Source organism: Amblyomma americanum, chromosome 6 (assembly GCF_052857255.1).
Source record: "Amblyomma americanum isolate KBUSLIRL-KWMA chromosome 6, ASM5285725v1, whole genome shotgun sequence".
NCBI classification, from domain to species: domain Eukaryota; kingdom Metazoa; phylum Arthropoda; class Arachnida; order Ixodida; family Ixodidae; genus Amblyomma; species Amblyomma americanum.
Genome location: NC_135502.1, coordinates 108,834,904 through 108,862,688, shown reverse-complemented (window position 1 = coordinate 108,862,688; position 27,785 = coordinate 108,834,904). Strand labels below are relative to the sequence as shown.

At 45.3% G+C, this 27,785-nt stretch overlaps 3 protein-coding genes across 8 annotated transcripts in view; 1 reads left to right on the top strand and 2 right to left on the bottom strand.

Moving 5' to 3' along the window:
- Nrx-IV (neurexin-4) overlaps positions 1–1,230 on the bottom strand; it is a 68,151-nt gene extending 66,921 nt beyond the window's left edge. The window contains exon 1 of the mRNA XM_077627748.1: positions 1,021–1,230. Coding sequence (XP_077483874.1) covers positions 1,021–1,084 — 64 coding nt within the window. The 5' untranslated portion in view covers positions 1,085–1,230. The remainder of the gene's footprint in view (positions 1–1,020) is intronic.
- On the top strand, positions 156–17,512 carry LOC144093968 (thiamine pyrophosphokinase 1). Of its 3 annotated transcripts, XM_077627751.1 has the most exons (9): positions 199–296; positions 1,435–1,477; positions 1,561–1,646; positions 5,885–5,965; positions 6,287–6,429; positions 9,123–9,224; positions 12,004–12,153; positions 13,389–13,500; positions 17,208–17,512. In XM_077627751.1, exons 3-9 carry the CDS (start codon positions 1,583–1,585, stop codon positions 17,339–17,341), a joined length of 786 nt encoding a protein of 261 aa, XP_077483877.1. In that variant the 5' UTR covers positions 199–296; positions 1,435–1,477; positions 1,561–1,582; the 3' UTR covers positions 17,342–17,512. The 3 variants fall into 3 exon arrangements, with proteins under 3 accessions (XP_077483876.1, XP_077483877.1, XP_077483875.1); XM_077627750.1 differs by lacking the exon at positions 1,435–1,477 and having other exon boundaries at positions 156–296; XM_077627749.1 differs by lacking the exon at positions 199–296 and having other exon boundaries at positions 1,243–1,477.
- Positions 17,513–27,043: 9,531 nt separating this feature from the next.
- LOC144093965 (V-type proton ATPase 116 kDa subunit a 1-like) overlaps positions 27,044–27,785 on the bottom strand; it is a 56,357-nt gene continuing 55,615 nt past the window's right edge. For all 4 annotated transcript variants that reach the window (XM_077627747.1, XM_077627746.1, XM_077627744.1 and 1 more), the window contains one exon: positions 27,044–27,208. In XM_077627747.1, coding sequence (XP_077483873.1) covers positions 27,112–27,208 — 97 coding nt within the window. In that variant the 3' untranslated portion in view covers positions 27,044–27,111. The remainder of the gene's footprint in view (positions 27,209–27,785) is intronic.

The following is a 27,785-nucleotide window of genomic DNA, read 5'->3' as shown; positions in this document are numbered from 1 at the left end:
GCTGGCTTTATTTCAAGCAAGCTAAAACAGCGTGTATCTTCAGATTCTGCCAATCTGCAACACCTGTGGCTCTAAGCTGCTGCTCTTTAAGACACGCTGGTTTTATTTCGAGCTGTTAGTTCGAAGCCTGAAAGCGAAGGCAATGATACGCGCTCCAGAAATATAGCGCACTCAAGATAAACTGTGTGTACCTTCATAATCTCGCACTCCCCAACACCTGCAGCTCCTACATAAGCTGCTTTGTAACATACGCTGGCTGTGTCTCAAGCAGTCAAGTTTGACTCTACGCTACGCAGGTAAGCGCTTGCAACATTTCAGATCTTCCTCCACAGCCCTTAAAAACAAATCATACGAATATTCGCAACTCAGAGTAGGTCACGCCGTTCCATTTCCCATTTTTATGACAGATTGCTGTTCCCGTTCACAAGTTATTTTCAATTTCACGACGAACACAATGCTTTCACAGGACGCAGAAAACGTTAGCTTTTAAACTAGGAAAAGGATAACCCATGCAACTACAAGAAGTGACTCGACATCGAAACTGATTTCGAGTAGTACATACTTGCAGCATAACGGTAGCAGGAGGCACCTGCCGTAAAGGTATTTTAAAATATTCTACGGCACGCAGTGTGTACAAGATGATCGTGTTAACTTAAGTGTGTCACGCCGCTGGTCGGTCGAGAGAGACATAGAAACTGCCATCGCGCGGTAGGAATCGACGTTAGATGCCAAGAATGCGACGCCCTTCCGCTGAGGTAACGCACCACCACACTCAATTAGCACAACTGTCGCGAAAAGTAATGCGTGCATAAAGATGTGGAGACAAGCAACTAGAGATCGAAGGTGTTTCCTATCAATGTCATACGTCAAGCCGCGCTAACGGCTTTTTGATGAAGTAGTTAAGGAAGCTTTTTTTGAACACCGTCGCCAGCAGACAGGTGGGTCCACCGGAGCCAGCCGAAACAGGTGTTAGCCCTAAAGGTAGCACAGCGCAAAAGGAAAAATGCTGAAACCGCTTACCAAAGCAGAGCCCAATTATTTGGAAGAGTAGTGACACCAAAAACAGATGCAACAGGCGCCCCATTGCTTTTTGTTTGAGCACGCACTACACACAAGACATTTTACTTCGGAATGTAAACAACTTTTAAACTCGGACAAGCTCACGCCCAACTCCAGCAACTCCTCTACTCCAGCGCGTGGCCTGGATGACATACATGAATGGAATGTCAGGTGCTGCCATCTGAATACCACGTGCTCAAAATGGCCGCGCCCAGTTCGTGTTTGATGTTTTGCTTGTGTGTGCGGAAACTGAGTGAGGCGACAAGATGATTGAGCTCACTTTAGACTCTGTGCCGTAGCATTGATGTGCAATGACGGTCACTCTGTGGTGCACCAGTCATCTTAGCACGAACAGTTCTTGGCGCTGTATTGCAGTTTTATTCCGTCGGAGACCGCCGGCATTCCAAGTACCGCATGAGTAAGCCGGGATGACTGAATTTTATTTGCATATTTTGTTCGCTCTTGGACGTTACATTGGTGCTGCTGTTTGTTTCACCATAGTCTCCGTCCTCTCGCAAGGAGCATGGCTTCGCATACTGTTGCACTGAAGGAATGGGACCCCGAAGCTGCGCTGTTCAGGAGAGCAGGCAAGTTCGTTCTGAAGTTGTAGTACGTTTAATCGGCGTTTAAAAACGCACAGGAAGTACGTTACTTAACGTACGTGTTCACTGTGTTCTTTTCGCACGAAAACTATAGCTACAGTATTTGAATACCCGCCTCCTACCTGTCTACCTGCTTTAGTTTCGTTTGGCCAGTGCATGCTGCTTTTGGCATGGCGCGCTAAACTGTCGCACGGAGATAGCGGTTTGTGGTCTTTTTCGCGTAGTGACGCACTTGACAACGCTGTGGTCGCTTCGTTCGGATGGATATTTGGCTCTCACTTGATAGCGCTGCTACCTGATTCGGAAATGAACCCGCCGCGGTGGCTGTGGTTGGGGCGCTCGTCTGTACTGATCCGGAGTACCCGGGTTCGAACCCGACCGCGACGGCTGCGTTTCGATGGAGGCGAAACGCACACAGGCGCCCAATGCGATTTTTGAGCGCAGCTGCTGCTGTGCTCGAACCGTAGGTGACCACATGCGGAACACGCAGTGCTGAACGGAGACGGCTCTGGGTTTCGATATAGTGAACTAGAATTCGCTGTAGTCACTGTAGTTTCGACTTTGGCAGAGCGCTGTGCGTTCTGCCGCCGGTGAGCCTCGCCTCGGGTCAACGACCGGATGGATGGATGGATGGATGGATACGGCTGAACCCTTTACATCGGGCGGTGGCTCAAGCCACCTAGCCATGTCTTGTGAAATTTTACTCCTGTCTTGCTTTTAGCCACCAATCAGATAACCTTCGCTTGGTTACTTCTAACTTCTTAAAATCCACTTTCCCTTCACTATCCCTAAACCCCAATGCCTTGGGTAAGTCAGCCCCGCTGCCTTCCACTGTTGGGTGAAGCCCTTTACAGAAAAGTATCAAGTGTTCAGCCGTTTCCTCCTCCTCTCCGCACGCAATGCACAAAGTGTCTATCTCCTGGTACCTGACTCTATACGTCTTAGTCCGCAAAACTCCAGTCCTGGCCTCAAACAACAAAGAACTTCCCCTACAATTATCATAGATATTTTCTTTGACAATTTCCTGTTTAAAGGTCCGGTATGTTTCCAGTGCCGATTTCGTCAGCATCCCTGTTCTCCACAAAGCTCTCTCTGTTCCTTTAACCTTTTTCTTAACCGATAATTGCTGATTTGCCCCCTTACTGCTGTCCAGATATTTGCTTGTCAATTTTCTAGTTCGCTTTCTCCATTTCGTGTCAACGTTCTTTATATACAGGTATCTGAAAACTTTCCTAGCCCACCGCTTTTCCTCCATCCTTCTCAATCGTTCCTCAAATGCTATCTTACTGCTAGCCTCTCTGCTCTCGAAAGACGCCCATCCCATATCACCCTGTACCCCCTGATTTGGTGTATTGCCATGTGCTCCCAAAGCTAACCTCCCTACTCCCCGTTGCCTAATTTCCAGCCTTGCTTGAACATCGGGCCTCATACACAGGACCGCATTCCCGAAGGTCAGGCTAGGGACCATCACCCCTTTCCAGATCCCTCTTACCACCTCATACCTATTGTAATTCCACAGTGCCCTATTTTTCATGACAGCTGCATTCCTACTAGCTTTATTCATTACATATTTTTCATGCTCTGTCAGATACTCAACACTGTTATTTATCCACACCCCAAGATACTTGTACTCATTCACTACTTTTAGCACGAACTCCTGTATTCTATGCTCGCCGCCCTCTTCATTAAATATCATGACTGCAGATTTTTCCTTACTATACTTGAAGCCTAATCTATCTCCCTCTGTACTGCATATGTCTAACAACTTCTGCAGGTCTTCCTTGTTGTCAGCCATTATCACTATATCGTCCGCGTATATTAGTCCCGGTAATGTCTGTTTAATCAATTCCCCTTGCTTGAAAAAAGATAGGTTGAAGCCTAGTCCGCTCCCCTCTAGCTTGGCCTCCAAACCTTGCAGGTACAACATGAACAACAAAGGGGACAGAGGACATCCTTGTCTAAGCCCCCGCCGTATCTCTACAGGCCCTGATACATTTTTTTCCCATTTTATGAGCACTCTGTTACCTCTATATATATCTTTTAAAAGATTAATAACTCCATTTTCCACATCCAATGTGCCCAATATGTCCCACAAATGCTCCTGAGTAACGTTGTCATAGGTTCCCCTAATATCCAGAAATGCTAGCAATAAGGGCCTATGTTCCTTTTCCGCAATTTCTATACACTGTGTCAATGAAAATAGATTGTCCTCCAACCTCCTTTGTTTCCGGAACCCATTCTGTAGTTCCCCTAACACCCCCTCGTTCTCCACCCAAGCCTGCAGTCTATCCTTTATAATTTGCATCACCACCCTGTAAACCACAGATGTCACTGTTATGGGGCGATAGTTACTTACGTCTGCTTTGTCCCCCTTTCCCTTATATATCATGTTCATTCTACTTAATCGCCATTCATCGGGGACTTTCTCATCCACTATCATTTTGTTCACTACCTGTATTAATGTTTGCTTGGATTTTGGTCCTAACTTCTTTATCAACATAATCGGGATACCATCTGGTCCTGTTGATGTGCCACTAGGAACCTTCTTCTCTGCCCTTTCCCACTCTCCTTGCTCAAGTGAAGCTATTGCTGTAACCGGTCTATCCTCCTTCGATAAATTATGTACCACGTGCTTTGCTGAAAATTTTTCCGTCATCCTTGTTCCTATGTGTTTTATTGCTTCATCCCCTTCTAGTCGAATACCCTCATCTGTAACAATAAACCTTTGTTCTAGCCTAGTTTTATTACTCATTGCATTTAGATGTTTCCAGAATTTTTGGGCTGCTTTTCTATCCTCTTTATTTACTTTTGACATCCATTGGGCACCCTTTCTTCTAATTTTCTCATTAATCAAATAGGATGCGTCCCTTCTACACTTTATGAAGGTATCCCATTTTCTGTCTACTTCGGGTTTTGGTTCCCCCCTCTTCTTGGAATATCTGTGTTCCCTGGATGCTTTCTTGCGCTTTTCTATTGCCCTCTTGACCTCCTCATCCCACCAACTCTTGGGTTTGCATCTTTTCCCTTTTAGCTTTACTCGCACCTTAGCTAGCTCTAGCTCCAGTAATCGAGTTAATTTGGTATAAGTCCATTCTGTTTCACTATCCTCAAAAATTACTTTCTCGATTTGTTTGGCTGCTACTTCCAATTGCTTTTCTGAGTAAAAATTTCCCCCTGATTGTTCATCTTGCTTCAGTCCTACATTGCTTTTTCTTCTGAAGCTCAACTTGATACGCTTGTGGTCACTACCTAGACTTCTGGAACCATCTTCATCTATGCTCATTACCCCTAATCTGTTATACATCCTCTGTGACATTAGTGCATAATCTATCGTCGAGTGCAGACTCCCCGCCTCCCATGTTATGAGCCCTTCACACTTCTCGGTGCTGTTGCATACAACTAAATCATGCCTGTCACACATGTCCTGCAGCATGCTTCCTGTCGAATCCGTGTACCCATCCAGGTCTTCTATGTGTGCATTCATGTCACCTAATATAATTATCTCGCCCTGTCCTCCTAGCTCATCAATGTCGCTTGCAATACATTCTAACATTTTCCTGTTTTCCTCTTTGGCATTAACCCCTGTCCACAGGTATACAAAGCCAAGGAGTGTTTGCTTGCCTGCCACTGTTCCTTTTAGCCATAAATGTTCCCTGCATACCAGTCTAACCCTTTGAAAATTCATACTTTTATGAATGAATGCCCCAATTCCACCTCCCTTTCTGCTGCCCTCTGTTCTATTGCAATATTCCCATGCGTAGTCTGGGTTACAGGGTGGTTGCTCCATGCCTCTAAGATGTGTTTCCGCTAAACCATATACCATTAATTCCTCCTGTCTTCACTGTTCTTCTATTTCCTCCCATTTCAGTCTATTCCTGCCACCTTGCATGTTAATGAAACCTATATCTGAATTAACTTGGCCCTGGCACTTGCGTCTCTTTCTTCCCCTATGGTTCCATTGTCCGTTTGATCTTAATTCTTCCTTCTCTACACTGGTGCGCTACTCTGGCGCCATCTCTTGCGAGCCTTCCACCGTACTCGCCTCTGGTTTCCTCCTCGCGCTTTCTTCGCTATCGCCGTCTTTCATCCTCCGCTGCGCTCCATGCTCGGTTACACCGAGGCACGCCGCTCAGCCCGGGAACAGGCGGCTAAGATCTGCATTCTAAAAGTGCTGAGATGAAAGGTAGGTTAATTATGTTATATGCTTCTGCCATGCTTTGCAGGTTCGAAAAACGCTGTTGTTGTTCTGAACCAGCCCCTAAGCTCCCAGACTGCTTCATTCTTGAAGAAAGTCTGGAGCCAAGGTAAGGCATTGTGTTTCCAAACTTAATTCACTGAAGCAGCTGTTTTTACATTTTGCCTGCCTAATTTTTAATACGACAGTTCCATGGTTATGAGCAATAAGACATGTGGCTGCAGCACTTCAGAAATTTTTGCCACCAATGTCAGCTGGTGCAGGGATTAGAGCAGTGGCAGTTTGTATCAGATGTGCTATCTGCACTGTGTTGGGTGCATCATATAGGCTTGGAGGCTTTTTTTCTTTTTTGCTCTAAGATTTTCCTGAGTGGTTTAGTTTGTTGCAGCACATAAAGCAGTTTTTTTAAACTCATACATCTCTTTGTCAGCTGTTACGAAAATTTGCATCGATGGAGGAGCCGACCGCTTCCGCACTGCCATGGCTACCTGTGCTGAGGAGCTTATTCCCGACTATATCACTGGAGATTTTGACTCAGTATCCAAGGAAACGCTCGAGTACTACAAATCAAAAGTGAGTTTGTGCTTTCTTGCCTTGTGGGGCTGAAGCAATCAGTGTATATATTACTCACGAAGGTGCATGGTACTGGGCAATGATGCAACCGCATGCAGTCTAAGCTGTACAGCAGTGTTTGATGAGGTTGTAAAGTTCTCTGTAGCCTTTCTGCAAAAAATGATGTCTCTTCGACATGAGTTGTTTGTACTCATCTTCTCTACAAGGACATCCAGTGATAACTTTAGTCAGCACTTTCCTGCTGACAGTCTAGGAAAGATTGACCCCTTCCCCCTCATGTGAGAACTTTACAGTTTGAATGCGCATTAGCTTCCATGTTATTGGGTAGAAAACAAAGTGAATGAATTTCAATGCATTGTACAAATGCTCGCTCCTAGAGTTCCTCACAAACCTGCCTGTGTAGACTTGGTGTGGTTTTTCTAAAGCAAGTTGTATAGTCATGTCGCACAAAGATGGCTACTTATGTGTCATGATTTGTGGCTGCAAGATCGAACTCAACAGCGCACCATAACTTTTATTACATTGTTTGCAGCTTTGCTGCAACAAACTCTGGAAACCAAACAGTTCATTGAAAAGGACTGAAATTTGGCAGCCTTGATGTCGGGTTTTGATTGCAGCCACTGAGAATGCTGTCAGTGCAGCTCATTGAATTGCATTCATTGTAAAAACAGCAGAATCAGAAATGGTCGACATAGAGCCCTACAGGTCGTCAGTGTTGACTTCTAGGCATGCTTTTTTTTTTGTGGGCACTGTTCACATTGTTCACACTTTGGCATCAAACAACTTTTGAGTGTTGCCAAAGACTTTAAAAAATGGATGCTTGACTCTTGGTGGACATTCTTTTTACACTAAAGCAGTGCACTGACATGCTGAGAGTGCACTGCCACATGCATCATAGAATTTCTATTTTTTAGATGACCAGTACTGAATTTCGCTAGACTGAGTAAGGTCAAAAAAGTATTTTGTGGGTCTTTCATTGTCATGTGTAGGCAGTTATAAACCAGCAGCCGGTATCTCTGTTATGACCAGAACACCTTCAGTACGCAGAGGTTATGCCACGTCGTGGCAGAACTATATCATTCAATGTTGTTTCTGAATTTTCATCAGCTTATAATACCCTTTTTGCAAAGTAAATGTGAGGTATGCAGTCCAAGTTGGACTTAACATTTAGAAATATGCTTTGCACAGGTAGGGTCTACTTCATTGTTTGGTCGGTCAATTCAAAGAATAGGAGTTTGAAGAAGTTTTTAGTTAAAAGGCTGTAGAGCCAAGAAGTGCTTAAGGCGACAGTTTTGAAGATACACTGTTATTCATAGAGCTTCTTTTACTCTGAATTGTTTCATTGCTGACCTTAATTCTCTGGACAAAGTACACAAAACATTGAAGAAAACTGTTCTGACCATTTACATATGTGCATACTTACTGTATGAATTGCATTCCACTTGCATGGTTACGTAAATTACTGCGGTGTGAACCAAAGAATGAGCTTTGACTGCGGCAAATTGTCTTTAATTAAAAGTGTTATTTTTTTATCTGTGCCTGTGTTTTTATTTTGTGCTAGGCACTGAAAGCTCTATCAAAATTTTATTTTATTTATAAGCCCCTGGAGCTCGTAAATACTGTTTTTGATTCTAAACTTGTGGAGCTGGTACTCGTTAAAAGTTGCCTAATAATTAAGTCTTTACATTGCAAAATTTGGAAAAAAATTTTCAGTGTAAGCATTTTTTAAAATTTTGTCTTCGTTTCATGCAGAATGGTTTTCTAGTTGTTGCTCGCATAGTGTTACGAAAGTGAAATGTGAAAATTTCTGCAACTACAAATCATTGCATTAAGGAAACCCTATTTATTTCAGTGCAAACCAAACCTCCACCACCAGCTGCAAATGAGCAGTTCCTGTCAGACTTTTCAGTTAGATTGAAGCTTATCAAGCTTAGGTCTAATGGAGTTTTAAATTTTAGTCTTTCTCATTTGCACTGAGGAACAAGCACTTTGTTTTTCAATTTATGTAGGTGCAGGGCAAACTGTATAAAAACACAGATGATATCGGCTGGTGCAATGTGTATTCTTTGTATGTTTAGTGCTGCACATTCAAGATGAGCATAAAGCAACTAGCCCAAACCAGACTTTTTATCAAAAAAAAAACCTTGAGCTGAAAATGTAACTTGAATTACACGTGGATTTGACATATAATTAGCTACAAGATGATGCTCCTAGCTGCATGTACTATAATTCCACTTGCCTGTGGTACTTGTATAAGTAGTGTGCTGCTCAGCCCTTTTATTATATCAACCTATTAACAGATGCTGGCTTTTTTGCAGGTTCGTTGCCTTCCAGTGTAAAGTACAAAAAAAAGGGTGGTGTAGGGTACTGCATAGTGGTGCTTGTGTGACAGCTGTATCTGTAGACTTTGGTTGGGCCCACTCACTTGTAGATTTTGACTAATATGTTTTAGAGATTTCTGCAGTGTGAAAGTATAGTCAACTTTTGATTATTTGAAGGGTACTTCAAAGTTCTTCAAATTATTAAATATGTTTGAGTTCAAATTAAGTGGAGCCTTTTTAGTGCACTTGATGTTAGTGGGACTGAGGCATTGGTGTGAATAAACTGGCCATTCAAATTTAATGAGTTCGAATTAACAAAAGTCCATTAGATTGCTCTTCCATGCTTGATGATCTCCTCCTGTGTCCTTACAGGGAACCAAAGTGGTGCATACGCCAGACCAAGATCACACAGACTTCACCAAAGCACTTGCAGTGCTTGGGGAGCATGCGCGTTCAAAAGCTCCACCCATCAAGGTGTGCCTCCCTTCTTTGCTTTTACAGGCCCGTCCTGGGCACATTCCGACAGTGTTTCACTGCTTTCATTTCAGAATAATTACCACATACAATGAACAATTTAAAGATATGCTGGAGTGAAGAGTGTAGTCGCAGGTGGCGAACAAGGAGCAGCGGCAGTGAAGGCAGGGGCAGGTTTTGTGTGATGAGGCAGGAAGCAGAAGAGGGGAAGTGGGAGATCCTGCTGTTGGAGCTAAGGGATGTTGTGTTAGTTGACTGGTCACGCCACTCTCGGAAGCTTCAGTTGAATTTCTGGGTACCGGGAGTGATGATCAGCATGGTGCGCTGGCCACTGGGCTCTTGAATCTAATGACGGAGTGCCTCTCCTGATTCGATGTGCATTCTTGAGACCGGTGGAGGGCCAGGCATTCTGAGCTGGTGAGACATCAGTGGTGCAGACTTGACACACTTGGGTGATGTTCAAAGGAACTCTAGTTTGTGTAGCCCAATGGCCAGATGACAAAGCAGGTGCAGTAAGCTGAGGGTTTCTTGTCAGAGGACTTGGTACAAAACAACTCATGAACCATTCATTGTCAGGTTCCATTCCACGCACTGATCTCACTGTTATCACTAAGGCGCCAAAGAGGTGTGGCAGTGAGCTGATGCAAGTAGTTGGACCATGCAAGTAATTGGTAACCTGTCAGTCAGGTGTCAGCTTGCCTGTGCTTACCTCACATGAAGATGGTAGGGGGATTTCAGACAAGATTGTGCATGAGTGGCTGGTCAACGTCATCAATTTACTTAATATTTTTATATGCCTAATTACTGGAAAGAAGGGAGCTACAATTACTTTTGTCCATAAAAAATTATTTCGAAGCACATCTAATTCTTGATCATGAAAAGGTAGACCCCCACACTAATGCACTACACTATGAATATTTGTAACCATTAAAAACATGTTACATAAAATTGCTAGTGTGGGAGATACAGCACTTCTAAAGAGGCTTTTTTTTTATGCAGACTGGTGTTTTTGCCAACTTTGCTTATGAAGAGCTTAAAATGTCTTGCAAATATCTTGAAAATTTTCAGAGGACATTTGCAATTACTCTAGAGTGCATCCTTTTGTTCTTGTTGAGTCTTCAGTTTTGTACTTTTTGTAAAATTTCGCAAACTTGGTGTGCAGGAAGGACTTTGCAAACTTTCGAGGTCTTTATTGCGGATAATAGATAAACATTAACCATAACTAGTTTACACTGTGTTGTATGCAAACTTATCTACCAACCAGTGTGAAGTTAGCTGATATACCATATAATCTCTAATCTCCTGTAAGGGCCACACCCCCTGTTTTGGACTACATATTTGAGAAAAAATTATGGTTATACGTTTTTTTTAATTCATGTATGGGCCGCACCTTCAAAATTCACACCCGAATTTAAAAAATTAAAGTTCTGCCCTTAGATAAGTTTATATGGTATATCTGACAGATAAAGAAATATTATTGCCCAAATTTCAAGAAAACACAGAACAACAAAGATTTTGGATGATGGTTAAAAAAAGTGTTTTATTATTTTTTGTATTATGTACAGGTGTCTGTATTATATGAATATTCATGAGCCTTGTACATATGTTGCATAATATTGCTGGTAGACACGAGACCTTTTTGCAAATTCCGGCGTACCCTGTAGCTGTGAACAAACTTTCTGCAATGTGTATCAAATGAAGTAAGTTTCTTTTTTTTTTTTTTTTTCAGTGGGACCATTTACACTTAAATACATGAGCAGCCTAACATGTGGAACACCTTATAACTGGTGCAATAAGTGAAAATGCTTTTTCTTTTTCAATGTTGTTGCTTTTAGTCGCTACTACATTAACTGATGCATTCATGTTATCTGCGGCGAACTGCATACCATTGTGTAACCCCCCTGTATCTAATCCCTTACAATTCCAGTTAATGACATACAAAAATATTAGTTAAATTGAAATTGTCGACCGACCACCCATTGCATGATCTTATCTTAAATTGCCCTGTAGCACCAGCTAGGCTAGGGCAGGTGTCATGTTCAAATAAACGACAGGGAACACCTGTGCAGTTAAGCGATCAAAAACACTTATAGGCATCCCCAACTCTGGATTGCGTATGTATTTGTAGCATTCTTTACTTTGTATATTGCTGCTTCAGAAAAGCTGCTGCCTTATTGTTGGTTAAAAATGTATGCTGTATTAGCAGGTATGTTGCAGTGATCAGCACATATGAGAGGAGAAACACCTATCGCTGACTTTTGCAAAGCTGAGCAAACTGGATGGGTGCGAAACGTTGCACTTCGTTTTTCAGTTTCTTCTGTCTTGCTGTCTTTGGTACAGCAAAGCTCATTTTCAGCATCAGTTGACACAGGCCTGTGCCACTGCGTTGATGGGAACCAAGCAGTCATTGAAAAGACATCAGTCTGAACAGCTATAAGAAAATGAAAAGGCTGTGAAATAAAGTATTATAAATACATTGTCATAAGGTGTTAGCAGACTAGCAGTTGAGAAGCCAGGCAGTCCCAAAGATGTATAGTACGTCTGTTGACCCCAATGTGATGGTGGTCCTTATTCCCACGTGTAGCATCCCCATTTTTTCTTGCACTGGATTAAAAGCTCAGAATACCACACTGCCCTGATGGCGTCACGCTGCAAAGAGCCCAGTGAACTCCGAATTGCTGGCACACAGCAGCTGTGTGCCAGCAGCGTAGCCTCTAATTTGAGATTTCAACTGGGTACTTCAAGAGCTGCTGATAACAGTGGGCCCCCTTCTTTGCAGCTGGACTGGGTACTGGCGCTTTGCGGCAGTTTCGATCGGGTTGATCACATGATGTCCATTTTCAACACGCTGTTTGAGAGCCGCCAACTGTTGGACGGGACACCCGTTTGCCTGCTCTTGGAGAACTCGCTCACCTGGCTGCTCGACAAGGTATGCTCAGGCTGTCGCTCATGTTCAGCTTGCAGGCAGAACTTGAGCAGTGCTGTCATGTTATGGTTTTTGCATCTAGAATGTGAAGGCTGGAAGGCTAAGGTTTTAATACTGAACATGCCAGCTTATTTGGATTCAAGTCACTCGGGAAGGTTTCACCTTTTGTGCCTTTCCTGCGTAATATTCATATTAGAGTTGTTGCTCTAGGTTGCCTGCAATAAAATTAATTTGACATATGCTGCAAGAACAAGATTTAGCAAACTTAAAGAAATCATTGTTTTGAATTTTTGCTGTGGGATCGAACTTTATGCTCTGCATGTAGAGTAGCTGGTGCATAGGATTTATCACTGCAAGCTTACTTCACCTGGAAAGAATGTACCTCAACTGAGAGGTGTTTGTGTGTAAGCTGCTGCACATTGTACTCGTCCTCATTTACTGCACTCATGGCATGTCACACTGTGTGCCATAATGCATAACACGCTTCAGTGGCTGCATCTGAAATATGATATGCAGGCCTTCATTAAACGATCCTTCAGAAGTGCATACAAATGTGCATGTGTAGCTGTGTAGTGGGTTGTATGGCAGCCAGTTAGGTTAGCAAGGACTGGCAACAGGCATTAGGAAATTACAAAAACTGACATGCACCTGCCTTACTGCCATTTCGCCGTGGGAGTGATATAAATGTGGCCCTCCAGCCAGGCAAGTTAGTTGCAACATTAGATGCCTTTCAATACTGCAGCACTTGTAACACTGTATTGTTGGAGGTGAAGCCAAGAAAATAGCTAGCCACATCCCAAAAGAATTCATTGCCATAGGTGTCATTTATCCATCACATGGCTGGCAAGGAACATAGCAGTTGCTGCTATGCAGTAGAGAAAACTCAGTTTCTCAGACTGAATGACTTGTTTAGGAGGGTTGCATTCTTCTTTTCTTTGTGTCAGTATTGGACACTGCTGGGAAAGGCTTTGGAATGCCATGTCATGGTCAAACAACCCTCGCACGAAATGCTACTAGTAGTCCTTGGTCATCTGTTGCATAACCTTAATGGCAGTATGCAGTACCCATGCACTTTACTTATTAAATATATGCTTGCTATGTAGTTTGATACACAGTCTAGAAGCACTGATTTGGTTAGTTAATAAAAAAAAAATGGGTATATGCATCTTTATAATGGCTGTTGCTGGCTGCCTTGTGCAGCAGCGAGCCTTATGTGCACCACTTATGCTGCTGTGCAGGGTCAGCATCGCATCCTGACGCCGCCACACCTGACCGGATCATGGTGTGGTCTCATTCCCTTGGGGGCTGCTTGTGGCAGCGTCACAACCACGGGCCTCAAGTGGAACCTGGGCAAGTGTCTCTCGTGTTCTCCTGCAGTTGATCTTAACTCTTGCTGTTGATTGTAATCTTTGTCTGCACTCAGTTGGAGTGGTTTTGAATAACGGTGTACCTCAAACAATTTCAAGTTTATAATATGTGCATGAACTTAAATCGCTCAGAGTCAGTGCCATAGAGGGCTTCATTGGATTGGAAGTGCAGTTCTCAAACGTTAATGTGCAGTTCGAGCTTGCAGCACATGCTCGTGACTGTAAAGTGCACATCATGAGTAAGGTCGTCAACCATCCCGGGTGTTGCGGGACCGTCCCAACTTTCCGTCAGGAGTCTCAAGTCGTGACTTACCCTAGTCAGGACTGACATCTTTCCAGGATTTAAAGGGGCTGCGAAACACCGTTTGAACGGATGCCGGTTACGCTTCAGATGGATTCTTTATGTCACACAGATGCTGACTCAAAAAGAATTACGAGAATCGATGCATAGGAACGGGAGTTATTCAATGAAGAAATATCAAAATACAAGCAAACAATATGCTGCTGCCCTCAACTCTATTTTCATGCAGCTTCCCATTCCCATTTCACTCTCCCAATGACGACACCTGGGGGGGACCAATCAAAACAGCCTATCTGAGCACGTCGTGGAAGTTGCACTCCATGGTTGCCTGTTCTCTGTAACTCATTCATGCCAAGGCTGGCAGCACCGTTTGCATGGTTACAACAACCATGTGAACGCCCAGCAGACCCTGCGATGCTTCACCATCACGTTGACAGCGCAGAAGGGAACACTGATCAGTGACGTTCCTTTACTTATGGATCCGAACTCGAGCTCGATATACTGCGACGGTGTGACAGCCTGCGCAAGATATCAGACACATTTAGCATAGCGCGTACCGCTACTGCTTACTGCCAACCATCGCCCGGTCGCTCCTAGCGCGCTGGTTGGCCACGGCGAGCAAGGAGCGCGCGCTGTTGACGGGAACGTGGCGCCATCTGGCGCCACCACCCGGTGATTCTCCACAAACCGACGATGCGCACTGCCTCCTAAATGTGAAATGAACACATCCTTCCTTGGGATCGAAATGAACACTTAAAGAGTGCAATGGCTCGATCGGATCGATTCCGCAAAGCCGCTCTCAGATACATAGAGAGTAGCCATAAGTGTTTAGTGCTAGGTCGTAGGATGTTTACAGAGAGGCGCAAAGTCCTTCGATGCAAAAAGTAGCCAGTGCCTCTGGTGGCGTGTTTTTGTTTTACTTGATTTAGTGCTTTTATCTAGGGCAAACAAGCTGGTTTTGTTAAAGTAGTATAAAACACAAAAACTTTACGAAACATATCTCTAGTTATTAACCCAATTTGCAGTATATTTACTTTTTGTCCAATCATCAAGCTCGCACAAAGTGATGTCATATCCGCTGCTAAAAACCGCCACTGTATGGTGACACCATCAGCGCCCCGAATTTGTTTTTGCGAGCTAATTAAAATATTAAAAAGCACAGTATATGCGGTACGACCGATGCTAATAGCATCACTATAACTCATTCTATGCAAACAATAGGCAAAACAATGCACTGAAAATGTGTTTCGGGGCCCTTTTAAAGAGGAACCAAGGACAACTCCAACCAATTATTGTTCTGGCTAAAAATTTATTCTTTGGCTCTTTCTGTTGATGTTTGCCCGGCAGCAAAAGAGTAATTTATTGCCGATAAAATTGTATTTAAAAATCTTCTCACCATTCGATGCAAACTTGTGACATCCTTACTGAAAAGGAAGGGTTGACACACCGGTTCGAAGTGGATGGTGGTGTAGTGTGGCCTCTGGGATCCGTGTCCAGAAACCAATGCCGATGCACTCATTTTACTTATTTGAGGGCGACACCTCTATTTCGTGTTATAGTCTTTGCTAGCTTATAAAAGCTCTGTTTTCGGTGACAGCGGACTCTTTGGGATTAGAACGGGCTACCCTGTCAGTGCAGGACAGCTTCTATTTGTCCTCAGTGTCTCTAAGTCTATGTGGCTTACACACGCTCATCACATTCATACACAATAGAAACATGAGTCTCCCTTTGCGTGATGGCTAATTCCGACTGTTAGAGTTTTTAGCCCGCTTAGTACGCGAGTCAGAAAAATCCCCTTGAGCCACTCGCCAAACACTTTGAGGCAGAAAGCGGCATACTACTTTGAACAGCAGGAATAAAATAATTTCATGGGGCTGGTCTTGCTGTTTCGTTGCTTTTAATTTTTGTTCATTTTGCTTTTGTTTACTTGTCCATTTCCCATCCTAAGTTTTGTTTCCGTTAAGTTGGTAACCTACTCACGAGGGCTGGCTAAGTGCATTCTATGCGAGGGTGAGAGCATTCTGGCTGTCTCTAAAAAGAAACCCTTGTGTTTGGCTTTCTATAATGGGAAGTAAGTTGCAAATGAAAAGGCTAAACTCATATAGAATGTATTTATAATTGAATGGTCCATTTTCATCCATAATTTTTCTTATACAGATTTTTGTGTAGCATATGCAGCAAAGCAGCCTGGTAGCATGCCAAACGTTGCATTCCACTGATGCAAGGTACATAACATGAACACACGAGTGTCACTTCTCCAGCCCTCTTGTGTTCAGAAATTTGTATTGGAATATATTTTTAAAAAGTAATGAAAATCATACTGTGCATACTCTTGCATCTGCTTTTGTACTAAAAGCCCTCACCGGCCACTGTGGCTTTTTGTTGTTGAATGTGCTCTCAGATATCCGCCTTTCTACTTTTATATTGTTTTTGAACAGGGCTTTCCTTTTGTTGAAACAGTGTGGGCTTGTGAAGTAAAATTCTTTTTAAATGGCCAGTGGAGGCACAATAATGCGCTGTTTGCCTATTTGCATGAACATACTTTTATGAACATCACTGAATTTTCTGCCAAATAATTATTGAAATGGGAATGCCTTTGGGAGGCGTTTTCTTTTTCTTTAGGTATCAGCATTATTAATCACTTATGTACACAAATCTTTGTCTAATTTTGTGTACAAATAGTTGAAAAAGTTTGTTGTCCTGCTATCTTGACATCCTACTTATAGAACTTCCCTGTGTCTGTAAACAGTTGGTGCACTCTGCTCAAAAAATTTTGCTGTTGTCAACTGAGTGAGAACTTTCAAGGAATATTTTTGACATAGCTGAGTGGTTATAAAATTGGGTACTCATCTTCAGTGCCGTCATCAGTGCGGCATTTTTTCATGCCATTTCCATCTTTCACCTGTGGTAGCATGTGTGCTGACTGGCAGGAAGATGCTGGTGACTAACAACATTAATTTTTTTCCTTTGCCATAGCATGCCAAAATGGTTTTTGGCATTTCCATTCTAAATATGGCACACTTTGTAATCAGCATCATTTCTTGAGACTTGGTACTCACCACTGCCCGTTTTTAGGTTTCAGTAAATTCAGTTTCCCCATCGTGTCCACACCAAAGCATTTCCATAAAGCCTCTGAACCACAATGCCATCTGTTATTTTACAAAAGAAGCTCCTTCTTAGCTTTATTGCCACTCATTACCATTTTAGTTGTATATAGGTATACGAGTCTGCCAGTTTAGTCTAAGCTTAATTCAGTTGCTTTTTTCCTCTGTGCTAGCTCTGTGATCACTAAAGCCATGACTAGTGCCATCATCTCCTGTTAGCAGTGCCGAACATGTCTGCTGTATCCATCCTCTTAAACATGTTTGTGGGTGGCTGTTTTTGTGCAGGCAACTCCGCAATGTGCTTTGGCAAGCTAATCAGCACATCCAACGCCTTCGACGGCTCAGGGGTGGTGACAGTAAACACCGACGAGCCTCTCGTTTGGACTATGGAGTTGCAGAAACAGTGCATCACAGGCTAATGTTACGATGTACAAGATGAAAGTCCAATTCACCGGTGATGCAACTTTTGTTTTATACTATGTGCATACCGCATACTAGAAAACGACTGTTGTAGAAGAGTTGATAGAATTTCTTAAATATCTTTTGTAGTTTGTTTTAAGATGTTTTTAAAATAAAGGTTAATTTTTCTACTCCTTGGTGTACTTCTTGAAACTGCGTTGCAAATGTGGCAGAGTGGTTCGTGATGGAGTAAATTTTTGTACGAACGAATGGAATATTCAGTAGTTCCAATACACATATATGAAATGCTTTAGCATGTAGTTGGTCAAACCAGTATCAGCAGGCGTGCAAACTTCGTGTCATAACTTGGTTTGCACAAATATTAAAATTTCTGAATATGAATTGCATGCAATTACGTAGAAGAAATGACTTAAAATATCCAATACCTGTATTGTATGAAAAAAAATACAGAAAAGATAAACAGGCATGCTGAAAAATTGGTTTTGAGGAAAGGAAATGATGCAGTATGTTGTTTTTGTTAGTGGCTATTTATTAATAAAATAACAATGGAAGGAAAAGATGTTGGTAGCCACGGCATCTGCCATGGGAACCTGAAGCACCTGAGCTTGGACTAGTGGGAATATAAGGACAGGGAGAGGGAAAGAAAGGGGGGGAGCGATAGTGAGAAAGGATAGGGGTAGAGGGACATTAACTGGCTCACATCTTGGTGGACACCCGCTGTCCTTATTTTTTGAAATAGTAACTTAAAATAAATCATTAGCACGTATTGGCACATTTAGCGGAGGATGGAAGGCAGTTCAAGTGCTAACAGTATCCTCAGTGCCATGCCATATCATCAACTTCACTATAAACTTCACTATAAAGCAACTTCACTATAAAGGGGTTCTACTGTAGTGTATTTTGTTTTTATCTTAAGTAAACAAACCTAGACTGACTCAGCACCATGCAATAAAAAAAAAAGACGTGCACAGCAATGTGTACTGTTCAATTAGCATAAATATGCAGGCTATATTGTGGTCTTGCAAAAAATGAGTAACAAAATGAAATCCATGAATGCCTTATGACTGGCAACTAAAATAAATGTGATTGGTAGGTAGCACATCATGTTAATCAGAGGATAAAAAGAAACACTCAAATTATCTGAAGTTCAAGTTATTAAATGAACCCCCACATTGCCTAAGATTCTAACAGGCAGTGAAGTCCTGTGAGGAGATTCCATCGCACGAATGGCGAAAAACCCGTGGCCAGTGCACAGTTTGGCATAATGGCAGAAAAACGCAGACATAAGTGAGGGGATTTTTACTCAATCGCTTGCCCAGCCAGTAACACATAACTAACTCGGTGCCCATTGACGGTCCCTGTGCGAAATTTTGCAAGTGGGCTCTCCTGCATCTCGCAGCTGACCAGAACGACGTGGCGCCACTCGTGCTAGGCGAGTGGTGAAAGCGACAAGACAAGTGCGATGGGTGTAGGGAAGATGTACAGCACAGCATGGAAGGATGAAACAAACAAATGAACTATGCGCTTTCACATCATGTGGTATGTGGGAAAGCCAACCTGAGAATTTTGTATGAGGTCGAAGCTTATCAATGTCCGAATGTGACCGATCCACATCACAAACGATGAATAAAGCGAAGAGGACGACTTTGTGCCATTTTTCTGGCACTTTAAACTCAATCCTTGGATAATTTGTTGTGTAGGCTTAACGCCTCAGGAGCGAAGGAAACGAGACCACTGCTACGAGCCGACACCAGAACAGAACTGCCAGTCCTGCCTGCACGAGCCACGACCAGGTGCCGTCTTTATTCTCTTCGCAGGGTGGCGCGCGCTAGCCGGGTTGTCGGCGCCGCCCAAGAGAAGGTGCTACAGGGCCCCCCACCTAGATTGGAAGTCGAAACGGACGGAGGGCCGGCAATGGCACTGGAGCACTAGGTCAGGCAGCGCTGGGAGTCGTTCCAGGGCGGTCTCCATGTAAGCCGGTTTAAGGCGGTCTAGACTGACGATCTCTTTGCGGCCGTTTTGGAGGATGGTGGCGGTTTTCGGGGTGCGGCGGAGAACACGGAAAGGTCCGTCGTAAGCCGGTGTGAGTGAAGCTCAGACAGCGTCGCGGTGCACAAAAACGTGGGTCGAAGTGGCCAGGTCGGGGTGTACGAAAATGGTATGGTGCCGGGACGAACAAGGGGGGAGTAGGCCGGAGGTCTTTAACGCAGTCCAGCAGGCGTTGGAGGAATTCTTGGGGCTGGGCTGGAAGCTGCTGGGATGTAAAGAAGTCGCCTGGAAGACACAAAGCACTTCCATACACGAGCTCTGCAGCTGAGCACTGTAAGTCTTCTCGGATGACGGCCCTTAGACCAAGCAGCACAAGGGGCAAGGGCGGCCTTCAATTGGCGGTGAAGGCGTTCCACCATGCCGTTAGCACACGGGTGATATGCAGTGGTACGGCAATGCCTGGCGCCGAGAATATTGTTAAGGGAAGCAAACAGGGAGGACTCAAACTGGCGTCCACGGTCGGTTGTCACAGTGCCAGGACAACCAAATCGAGATACCCACGCAGAAATGAAGGCGCGCGAAGCAGTCTCTGCGGTGATGTCAGGAATGGGGACTGCCTCCGGCCAGCGAGTGAAGAGGTCGACTATGGTCAAGATATAGCGGTAGCCTCGAGAGATGTGTAGAGGGCCCACGATGTCGAGATGAACATGGTCGAAACGACGGCCAAGGGGTAGAAAGGCTTGGGAAGGTGTCTTGGTATGTCGACAGATCTTGGTCAACTGACACGGTAGGCACCGGCGCGTCCAAGCACGCACATCAGCGTTGATTCCGGGCCAAACATAGCGCTGGGTGAGAAGGCACTGAGTAGCCCGAATGCCTGGATGGCATATGTCATGAAGAGAATGGAAGATAGGGCGACGTAGTGAAGCCGGAACAAAAGGGCGAGGAAAGTCCGTTGAAACATCGCACAAGGGCTCAGGCGAGCAAGGATGGGGCACAAGCCATAATCGGAGAGAACGAGGGTTCGCTCGAAAAGCGGCGAGCTCATCGTCATTCTGCTGGGCAGAAAAGAATGCGGCCCAGTCGACGGTGGAAGATGGAGCGTCTACCGCGACTATACGAAGGAGGGCGTCAGCGGCGGTGTTGGCTGCACCTTTCACATGCCGGATGTCGGTAGTAAACTCCGAGATATAAGCGAGCTGACGGAGTTCACGTGACACGTACTTCGATGAGTTGGTCCGGAACACATATGCCAGCGGTTTATGATCGGTTAGCATGTGAAACTTGCATCCTTCTACAAAATGCCGAAAGTGCTGGATGGCGGAGTAGATGGCTAGGAGCTCTCAACCGAAGACGCTGTAGCGGGTCTCAGCAGGAAGTAGCTTCCGAGAGTAAAAAGACAATGGTCGCCACTCAGAGTTAATGTACTGCTGTAAGACGGCTCCGATGGCCACGCTGGAGGCATCCACCATCAATCTCGTAGGGGCGTCGTTGCGCGGATGGACTAGAAGCACGGCGTTAGCGACTGCTTGCTTCGCGGCAGTAAAGGCGGCCTGGGCTTCTGATGACCAAGAGATTGCGGAGGACGGGCCAGCGGTTGACCGGAGGAGGTTGGTGAGCGGGCGAAGTAGCTCTGCACAGTGCGGGATAAAGCGGCGGGAGAAATTCACCAGCCCCAGGAATTGTCGCAGGAGGCACAGGGTTGTGGGCAGAGGAAAATTCTCGATGGTCTGGACGTGGGACGCGAGAGGGCGGATACCCACTGAGGATATGTGATGACCCAAAAAGTCGAGCTCAGAAGCACCGAAAACACACTTGGAGGCATTCACAATCAGGCCGTAGTGCTGCAGACGCTTGAACAAAGCACGTAGGTCTTGCTCATGATCATGAGGTGTAGGGCTGGCGATGAGGACATCGTCAAGTTACGCGAATACACTCTGTAGGCCCCGCGTGACCTCAGCCATGAACCGCTGGAAGGTTTGAGCCGAATTGCGTAGTCCAAAAGGCATCCGGACATACTCAAACATACCGAAGGGCGTCGTGATGGCGGTCTTAGGTATGTCAGCGGGTTCAATGGGAATTTGGTGATACGCCCTAACCAGGTCAACTTCGCTAAAAATGGCGCAGCCGGTGAGGCGCGATGTGAAGTCCTGGATGTGGGGCAGCGGATAGCTGTCGTGGACAGTGTTGGCATTCAACGCCCGATAGTCGCCGCAGGGACGCCAGTCACCGGGATCACGCTTGGGCACTAGATGCAGAGGAGACGCCCACGCACTGGACGACAGGCGTATAATGCCGAGCTCCAGCATGTGGTCAAACACGCGTTTGGCGATAGCTAGACGGTCTCCAAACAAGCGGCGCGGTCGAGCAGCTGCGGGTGGACCCCGAGTGACGATGTGGTTTGTCACAGTATGTTTAGGCGCCTGAGTGAGGTTGCATGGCTTAGTGAGCTCCGCGAAATCCGCCAACACTTTTTCGAACTGAGAGGAAGGTATCATGCAGCGTGCGAATGCCCATGGGAGCAAGGTCGGACGAGACTCCCGAGATGGAGAGATGAGTCAGATTGTCGGTAAGGCGACGATGCCGCACGCTGACGTCTAAGTCGAAGTAGGAGAGGAAGTCTGAGCCGATGATCGGGCGAACCACGTCTGCGATGACGAAGACCCATCGAAAAGTGCGGCGTAGGCCGAAGTCGAGGGTGAGAGATCGTAGCCCATACGTGGGTATAGACGAGGCGTTGGCAGCATGGAGTGACAGTCCTGATGGCTTGGAACGATCTGCCTTAGTCGGTGGAACCACGCTGATTTCCGCGCCCGTGTCGATAAGAAACTGGGTGCCGGAGAACTTGTCAGTGACCATGAACAAGCGGCTCGAATGACTGGGGGAACCACACGCCGCCGTTAGTGATCCCGGCGGGCGTTTCCCGGCCACGAACAGGGCGGTGTACACTTCGTGGCCCGGTGCCGAAAACGCCTGTGGTACCAGCAGAGAGATGTAGGGCTGCGACTCCGAGCTTGACGTGAGCGCGAAAGAGCGCGATGATCAAGACGAGACGGACGGGTCTCCAGAGGTCGGCTCCAGAGTGCGGCGACTGAGGCGGCAAGCTCCTCGAGACGGGCCTCAAGGCGCGAAATCGCTGGGTCTCTTGGCGGCAAAACAGCAGTGACGGACGGGGAGGTGGCCTCATTAACGTTATCTGCGAGCTCAGCCAGGCGGTCGAGGGTGACATCACCGGCCGCCGCAAGGACGAGGCAAATGGGCTGGGGAAGGCGTTGGAGAAAAAGCTCTCGAAGCAACGCTGAGTGGTTGGGGATGTCGTGCTCCCTGAGAAGCTGTTGCATGCAGCGCAGAAGCTGGGAGGGGCGCCAGTCGCCAAGGTCTTCCCCGGTAAGGAGCTGCTGGAGGCGGGTGCGGTCCGACGGCATAAATCTCTCCAGCACCTTGGTTTTCAGGTGCTGATATGGTGTAGCACCCATGGGGGCGGAGAGAACGTCGGAGAGCTCACCGGCAACGTCAGGAGGCAGGCCTGAGGCAACATGTAGTAGCGCGTCGTCTCCGACGTGATGCGAGCTAGGCAAAACTGCGCCTCAACCTGGTGGAACCAAACTTGCGGGTTCTGGGGCCAGAAAGGTGGAAGGCGAACCTGCAGCGACAAGACGTCCTGCGGACGCGAATCCTGCTGCGTGGATGTTGCGGGATCGGTCATTGCTGGTCCCGGGTCACCAATGTAGGCTTAACGCCTCAGGAGCGAAGGAAACGAGACCACTGCTACGAGCGGACACCAGAACAGAACTGCCAGTCGTGGCTGCACGAGCCACGATTAGGTGCCGTCTTTATTCTCTTCGCAGGGTGGCGCGCGCTAGCCGGGTTGTCGGCGCCACCCAAGAGAGGGTGCTACAGTTGCATTCGACCACAGCTCCCACATATTGACTAGCGTTTCACTCCAGGCGGAGGATCCTGCCATAGCAGAAATCTCCGCCATCGCCTTCACCATAAGGCATTGCGATCTGGCGGTCTACTCAGCCCATATAATAACCGATTCGAAGCAAGCCTATCAGTATTATACTACAGGGCAAGTTCCAAAAAAACGATGGCGGCCCTGCTCATTACCACTGGCTCTTTCACAGACTCTAAACGCTCCCATAGCATTACATGGACCCCGAGCCATGGAGGGCTTAAAGGCATCGAGGCATAAAACGATTAACTCACGAGCTAACAAGCCGGGCAGATCTTTACCCATACCTCACCCTTGTACTAGCAAACTGTGGAGAACGGCTAGAAATCCTTATACTAAAGCATATTAACTATCCCCCTTCCCATATTCAACTCACCACAGAAGAAACCGCATTCTGGAGGCAAATACAGGCTGAAATCTTCCCTTACCTGTACTCGTAAAGTTTCATCCACCCTTCAAGGTACCACCCCACCTGTGCCAGGTGCAGTGGTAAGCCCATGCTATTCCACATTTCGTGGAGTTTCGTAAGAAAGCCAACCCATTTGAGAACATCACAAGCATCACACGAGCTGTGGGAGGCAGCCCTGACCAGCAGTGGTCTGGAGGGGTAACGTGGGACCGTCCGACGGATCCAGACATCGGTGCAAGCCACTGGAGTCCACCCACCTGACTTGCCCAACATTTTAAAAACAAATGAAGTTTTGTCTCTCTCCAGGTATTGTGATTCTGCTGCAGTCGGACTTATAAAAGCCTGCGTGGTATTCGATGAGTGCTGAATGTTCTGAAATTTTCGAGTATCAGTTTAATGAAATGAATATGAACCACTTGCATATGTTTGTGTTTTCGGAGTCCCTAACTTCTGCAATCATACAGACACTTAATACCAATTAGTGTTCACTAAAGCATGCATACAATCAACATAAGCATTCGTAACAATCATTGACAGGCGCCTGAAATGTTGTTCATCGCGGACATCATCTTGGAAGTCCACAAAGGTTTGTGCCATTCGAACACTTTTAATATGCACATTGCATTATTAACTTATGCTGTCTTGACCATGCTGAGCCTCTCGGTAGGAGACTTCCTTAGTTTAATGCAAAACTTTACCATATAGTGCTGTTCGTGTTCCAATATTTGCTCAGTTATTTCCTTAATGCAGCAACGAAACAGGGGTACACTCTCAAGTATGTCCACTCGCTTCGCCTGTTCAAAGCCAACTGAGCTCAAGCTGAAGGTTGCCTGACCTTCCCCCAGAACCAATTTCCCCATCAAGCACACATGCACACAATGCCACAACTTGTCTCCTTACTTTCTGGACAGACCACGCAAGTTAGCTGCAACTCATTATGAACACTCATAGCTTAAATACCTATTCTTTTCATCATTGTTGTTATACATTACATGACAGGGAAGAAAAGGGTGGAGAAGGATAACACCACGCAGACAGTTTGACCTGTGCTTACTACACAGGCACAAGTTTTCAGGCTGCTTTAAATTGCTCACAGCTGTGGCAGACATATCTGATCTTATTGGAAGCTTGTTTTCGCATGAATGACAGACAACTTCAGTGGGCATAATTTCCCATTTCTCCAAATTACACTTCATATGCTTCCGGGCAACATGAACTTTGTTGTGGCCATTAATGCAGTTTGATGGCAATTATGCACAACCAAAAGTACGTAAATGAAAGTACACATTTAGATACAATGCATGGGACAGCAGGATAAAATTAAGCTAACTGCCATTGCACAGGCCGGCTCTGTGCCCCATGGCTTTTGTTCAGTCTTTAATTGAAAAGTGTGCGACATAAAACTTGGCCTTTGCAATAACCCCCCAGTAGTGCAGGCATCCCACACTCCGCGTATTGCAGAAACCCTGTTTCTATGTGCACTACATCTCTTATCACACATTCACACGCATTCATTGAATGTGATAAAGCGTGGCGTTGCACTGTAATTGCATATACAGAAGCATGTGGGAGCAATACCACAGTGACTTACAGTGTCTGTTTTGGTCCGTTGGTTTGGGACAAGGGATGGGATGTGGCCTTATCCCAGTGGGCGGAGCCGAAAGTGCACCCGCTGAACAGGATTGGACCACCTTGGTGTAGCACTATTTGAACACCATTTTCTATATAAACAGACCAATTAACTCCTGGGTAGGATTAATTACAAGGTCAATGGGCAAAGCCTTCCTGCAGTTAATGATGATTGGTTCGTTAAGCACTTGCAGCAGTATGCGCATGCACAATCTGCAGCGTGCTGGCAGTAGACTCTATATGGAAAGAGCATCTTTGATCACCATTCAGAAATGAGCCAGTTCACTGTGGATTCAGGCGAATATGAAAATTTACAGTTTTCAATAAATCAAGAAACACTAATTGTACATAACAGTAAATGTGCAGTGCGAATAAAAATCAAGCAGTGTTTTAGCAGGCTATTCGGAATTATAAATACTTGCACACCCCTAGATATGGCAGGTGGGTTAACCTTTGCAGCGAGTTGCCTTACAGCATCAGAAACTACACTGCTATTAGCATCTACACTCAGTCTGTCAGGTGAGATATATGCATTATTTCATTCTCTACCACAGCTGTTTATGCAGCACCAACTGGATGCAAATAGAAGACATTGTATGAAGATGGATAAGGGCACAATTAAGACAGGTCATTCCCATAGGCATGCACGGGCTTCTCCATAAGAGGAGAGAGAGGGGGGGAGAGAATGTTCATGGTGCCTTCTGGGTAGCATAGAACAATGGGGGACAATATTTGCAACCCCCTTCCCAATTAAGGGCCACTGCTCCTCTTGCCCCCTCTGCACATGCCTGTGGTCATTCCCATGGGTTCTGCAGTGCAATGGATAAGCACTGCGTTTTAAGTGTACACAATGTCAAAGAGCACTGGAAGCCGCCGAACATGGTGGCAGTCCAGCATTGATGGTTCAGCAGAATGGAAAGAGGAGAGATTTGGAAGCTGTTCATGGGAAGAAAGAAGACACACGCTAAATGTGTCCAAAGTAGTCTATACATCATAAAGCGCTGATGGGCTGTAACAGGCTCCAACTGTTGTCAGCGTGCAGTGCTCAGTTTGCATGTTAAATGTGTCTTATTGCACCTACAACAGCTGCAGTACTTGTTGCTGTTGGTCATAGTGTAAAGCTAGGCCAAGTCTAGCCTAAATTCAGCACGGTTCACGGAACTCGTTGCACATACCAGTGCAGGAGTATTGTGGAGAAATGCTTACCAAAATCCCACAACTCTGATATAACAGCAGAATTTGTACTACATAGGATTGTATGGGAGTTACAGGAGAACTGGCCCACCTCAACAAAATAGCTAGGAAAACTGCACCCGGGAAAGTAAGTGGGGTTCTACTATAAATCATTGCAGCGCTGCAGGCTTTGCATCAGCAGTTTGCAAGCAGTGCCCAAATGGATACCAAAATTTGTGAAACTTTCATGCAGGCCTTTATGCCCCGATCAATGTGGAAGCATGAAATCTCTCCAGCACTGTGAAATAAAACAGAGAACGAAGTTTCAATCTCTCTACAAGCGCAAGTTTCCAAATTCTACTTTAGTCAATATCCATACATTGAACAATATGATTGTTCTTCATAACAAAATGATTGCGTTGTTGTAACCAGCTAACATTGAAAGTGGTCCCAATCTGATCAGACCAAAGGTTTACAAGTCAGGAGACAATTGCAAATATATCACCCGAAATAAAATTGCAGACAAGAAGGGTACATATACAAGCATTTTAGCTTTGCCAATGGTATATTCTTTTTTGTGTGTGCTATGTATAAGTTCACCTCTGATGCCAGGCCTACTCTTCGGCACCCATGGTCTCCAGTATGGTGTCAAATGCAAATGGCACAAACATGTGCCCCTCCCCTCGGTAGAACTTGCTCTGGAACTCCACCCTGCATGCAAGAGTACAGTGTCAGTAGGCTGAGATTGGCTGCTTTATAGGAAAATCAGACTGGAACTTGTGGTCCAGGAAGTGCGCATGGATTCCTGTGAATACCCTTAGAGTTTGTTGGGTTTTCTGCTAGTATATTGCTATTTGGTCTGTACACAACAAGGAACCAAGGCTATCCTAACTATATGGTGGTTACTCTGTAAGTAATGGTGTTTAACATGCTGGGAAGGCAGCTTGAAAAGGGTTTTGATTGGCAAACATGAATAAAGTTATTATTTTGTGGTGACGTTAATGCATCCTTAAGTGTAGAATTTTTGTATCACTTCTGCCCATGGTCGTGTCACATAATGCCCCATATTGTGATGCCCTCATGTATAGCGTGTTCCACATGATGTTAGAACTGTGTTAGCTTAAAGAAATAGAACAAGATGATGAAAGGACATCACAAGCATACAGGTGGAGCGCAGCCCTCAGAGTGTCATGCAATTCTAACCTGATCAAATCTTTTGTAAATGTTGCTTTGAAAGGCAGACTTCAAATATACAAATTATGGTTTATTTTATTTATTTCCTCATTGG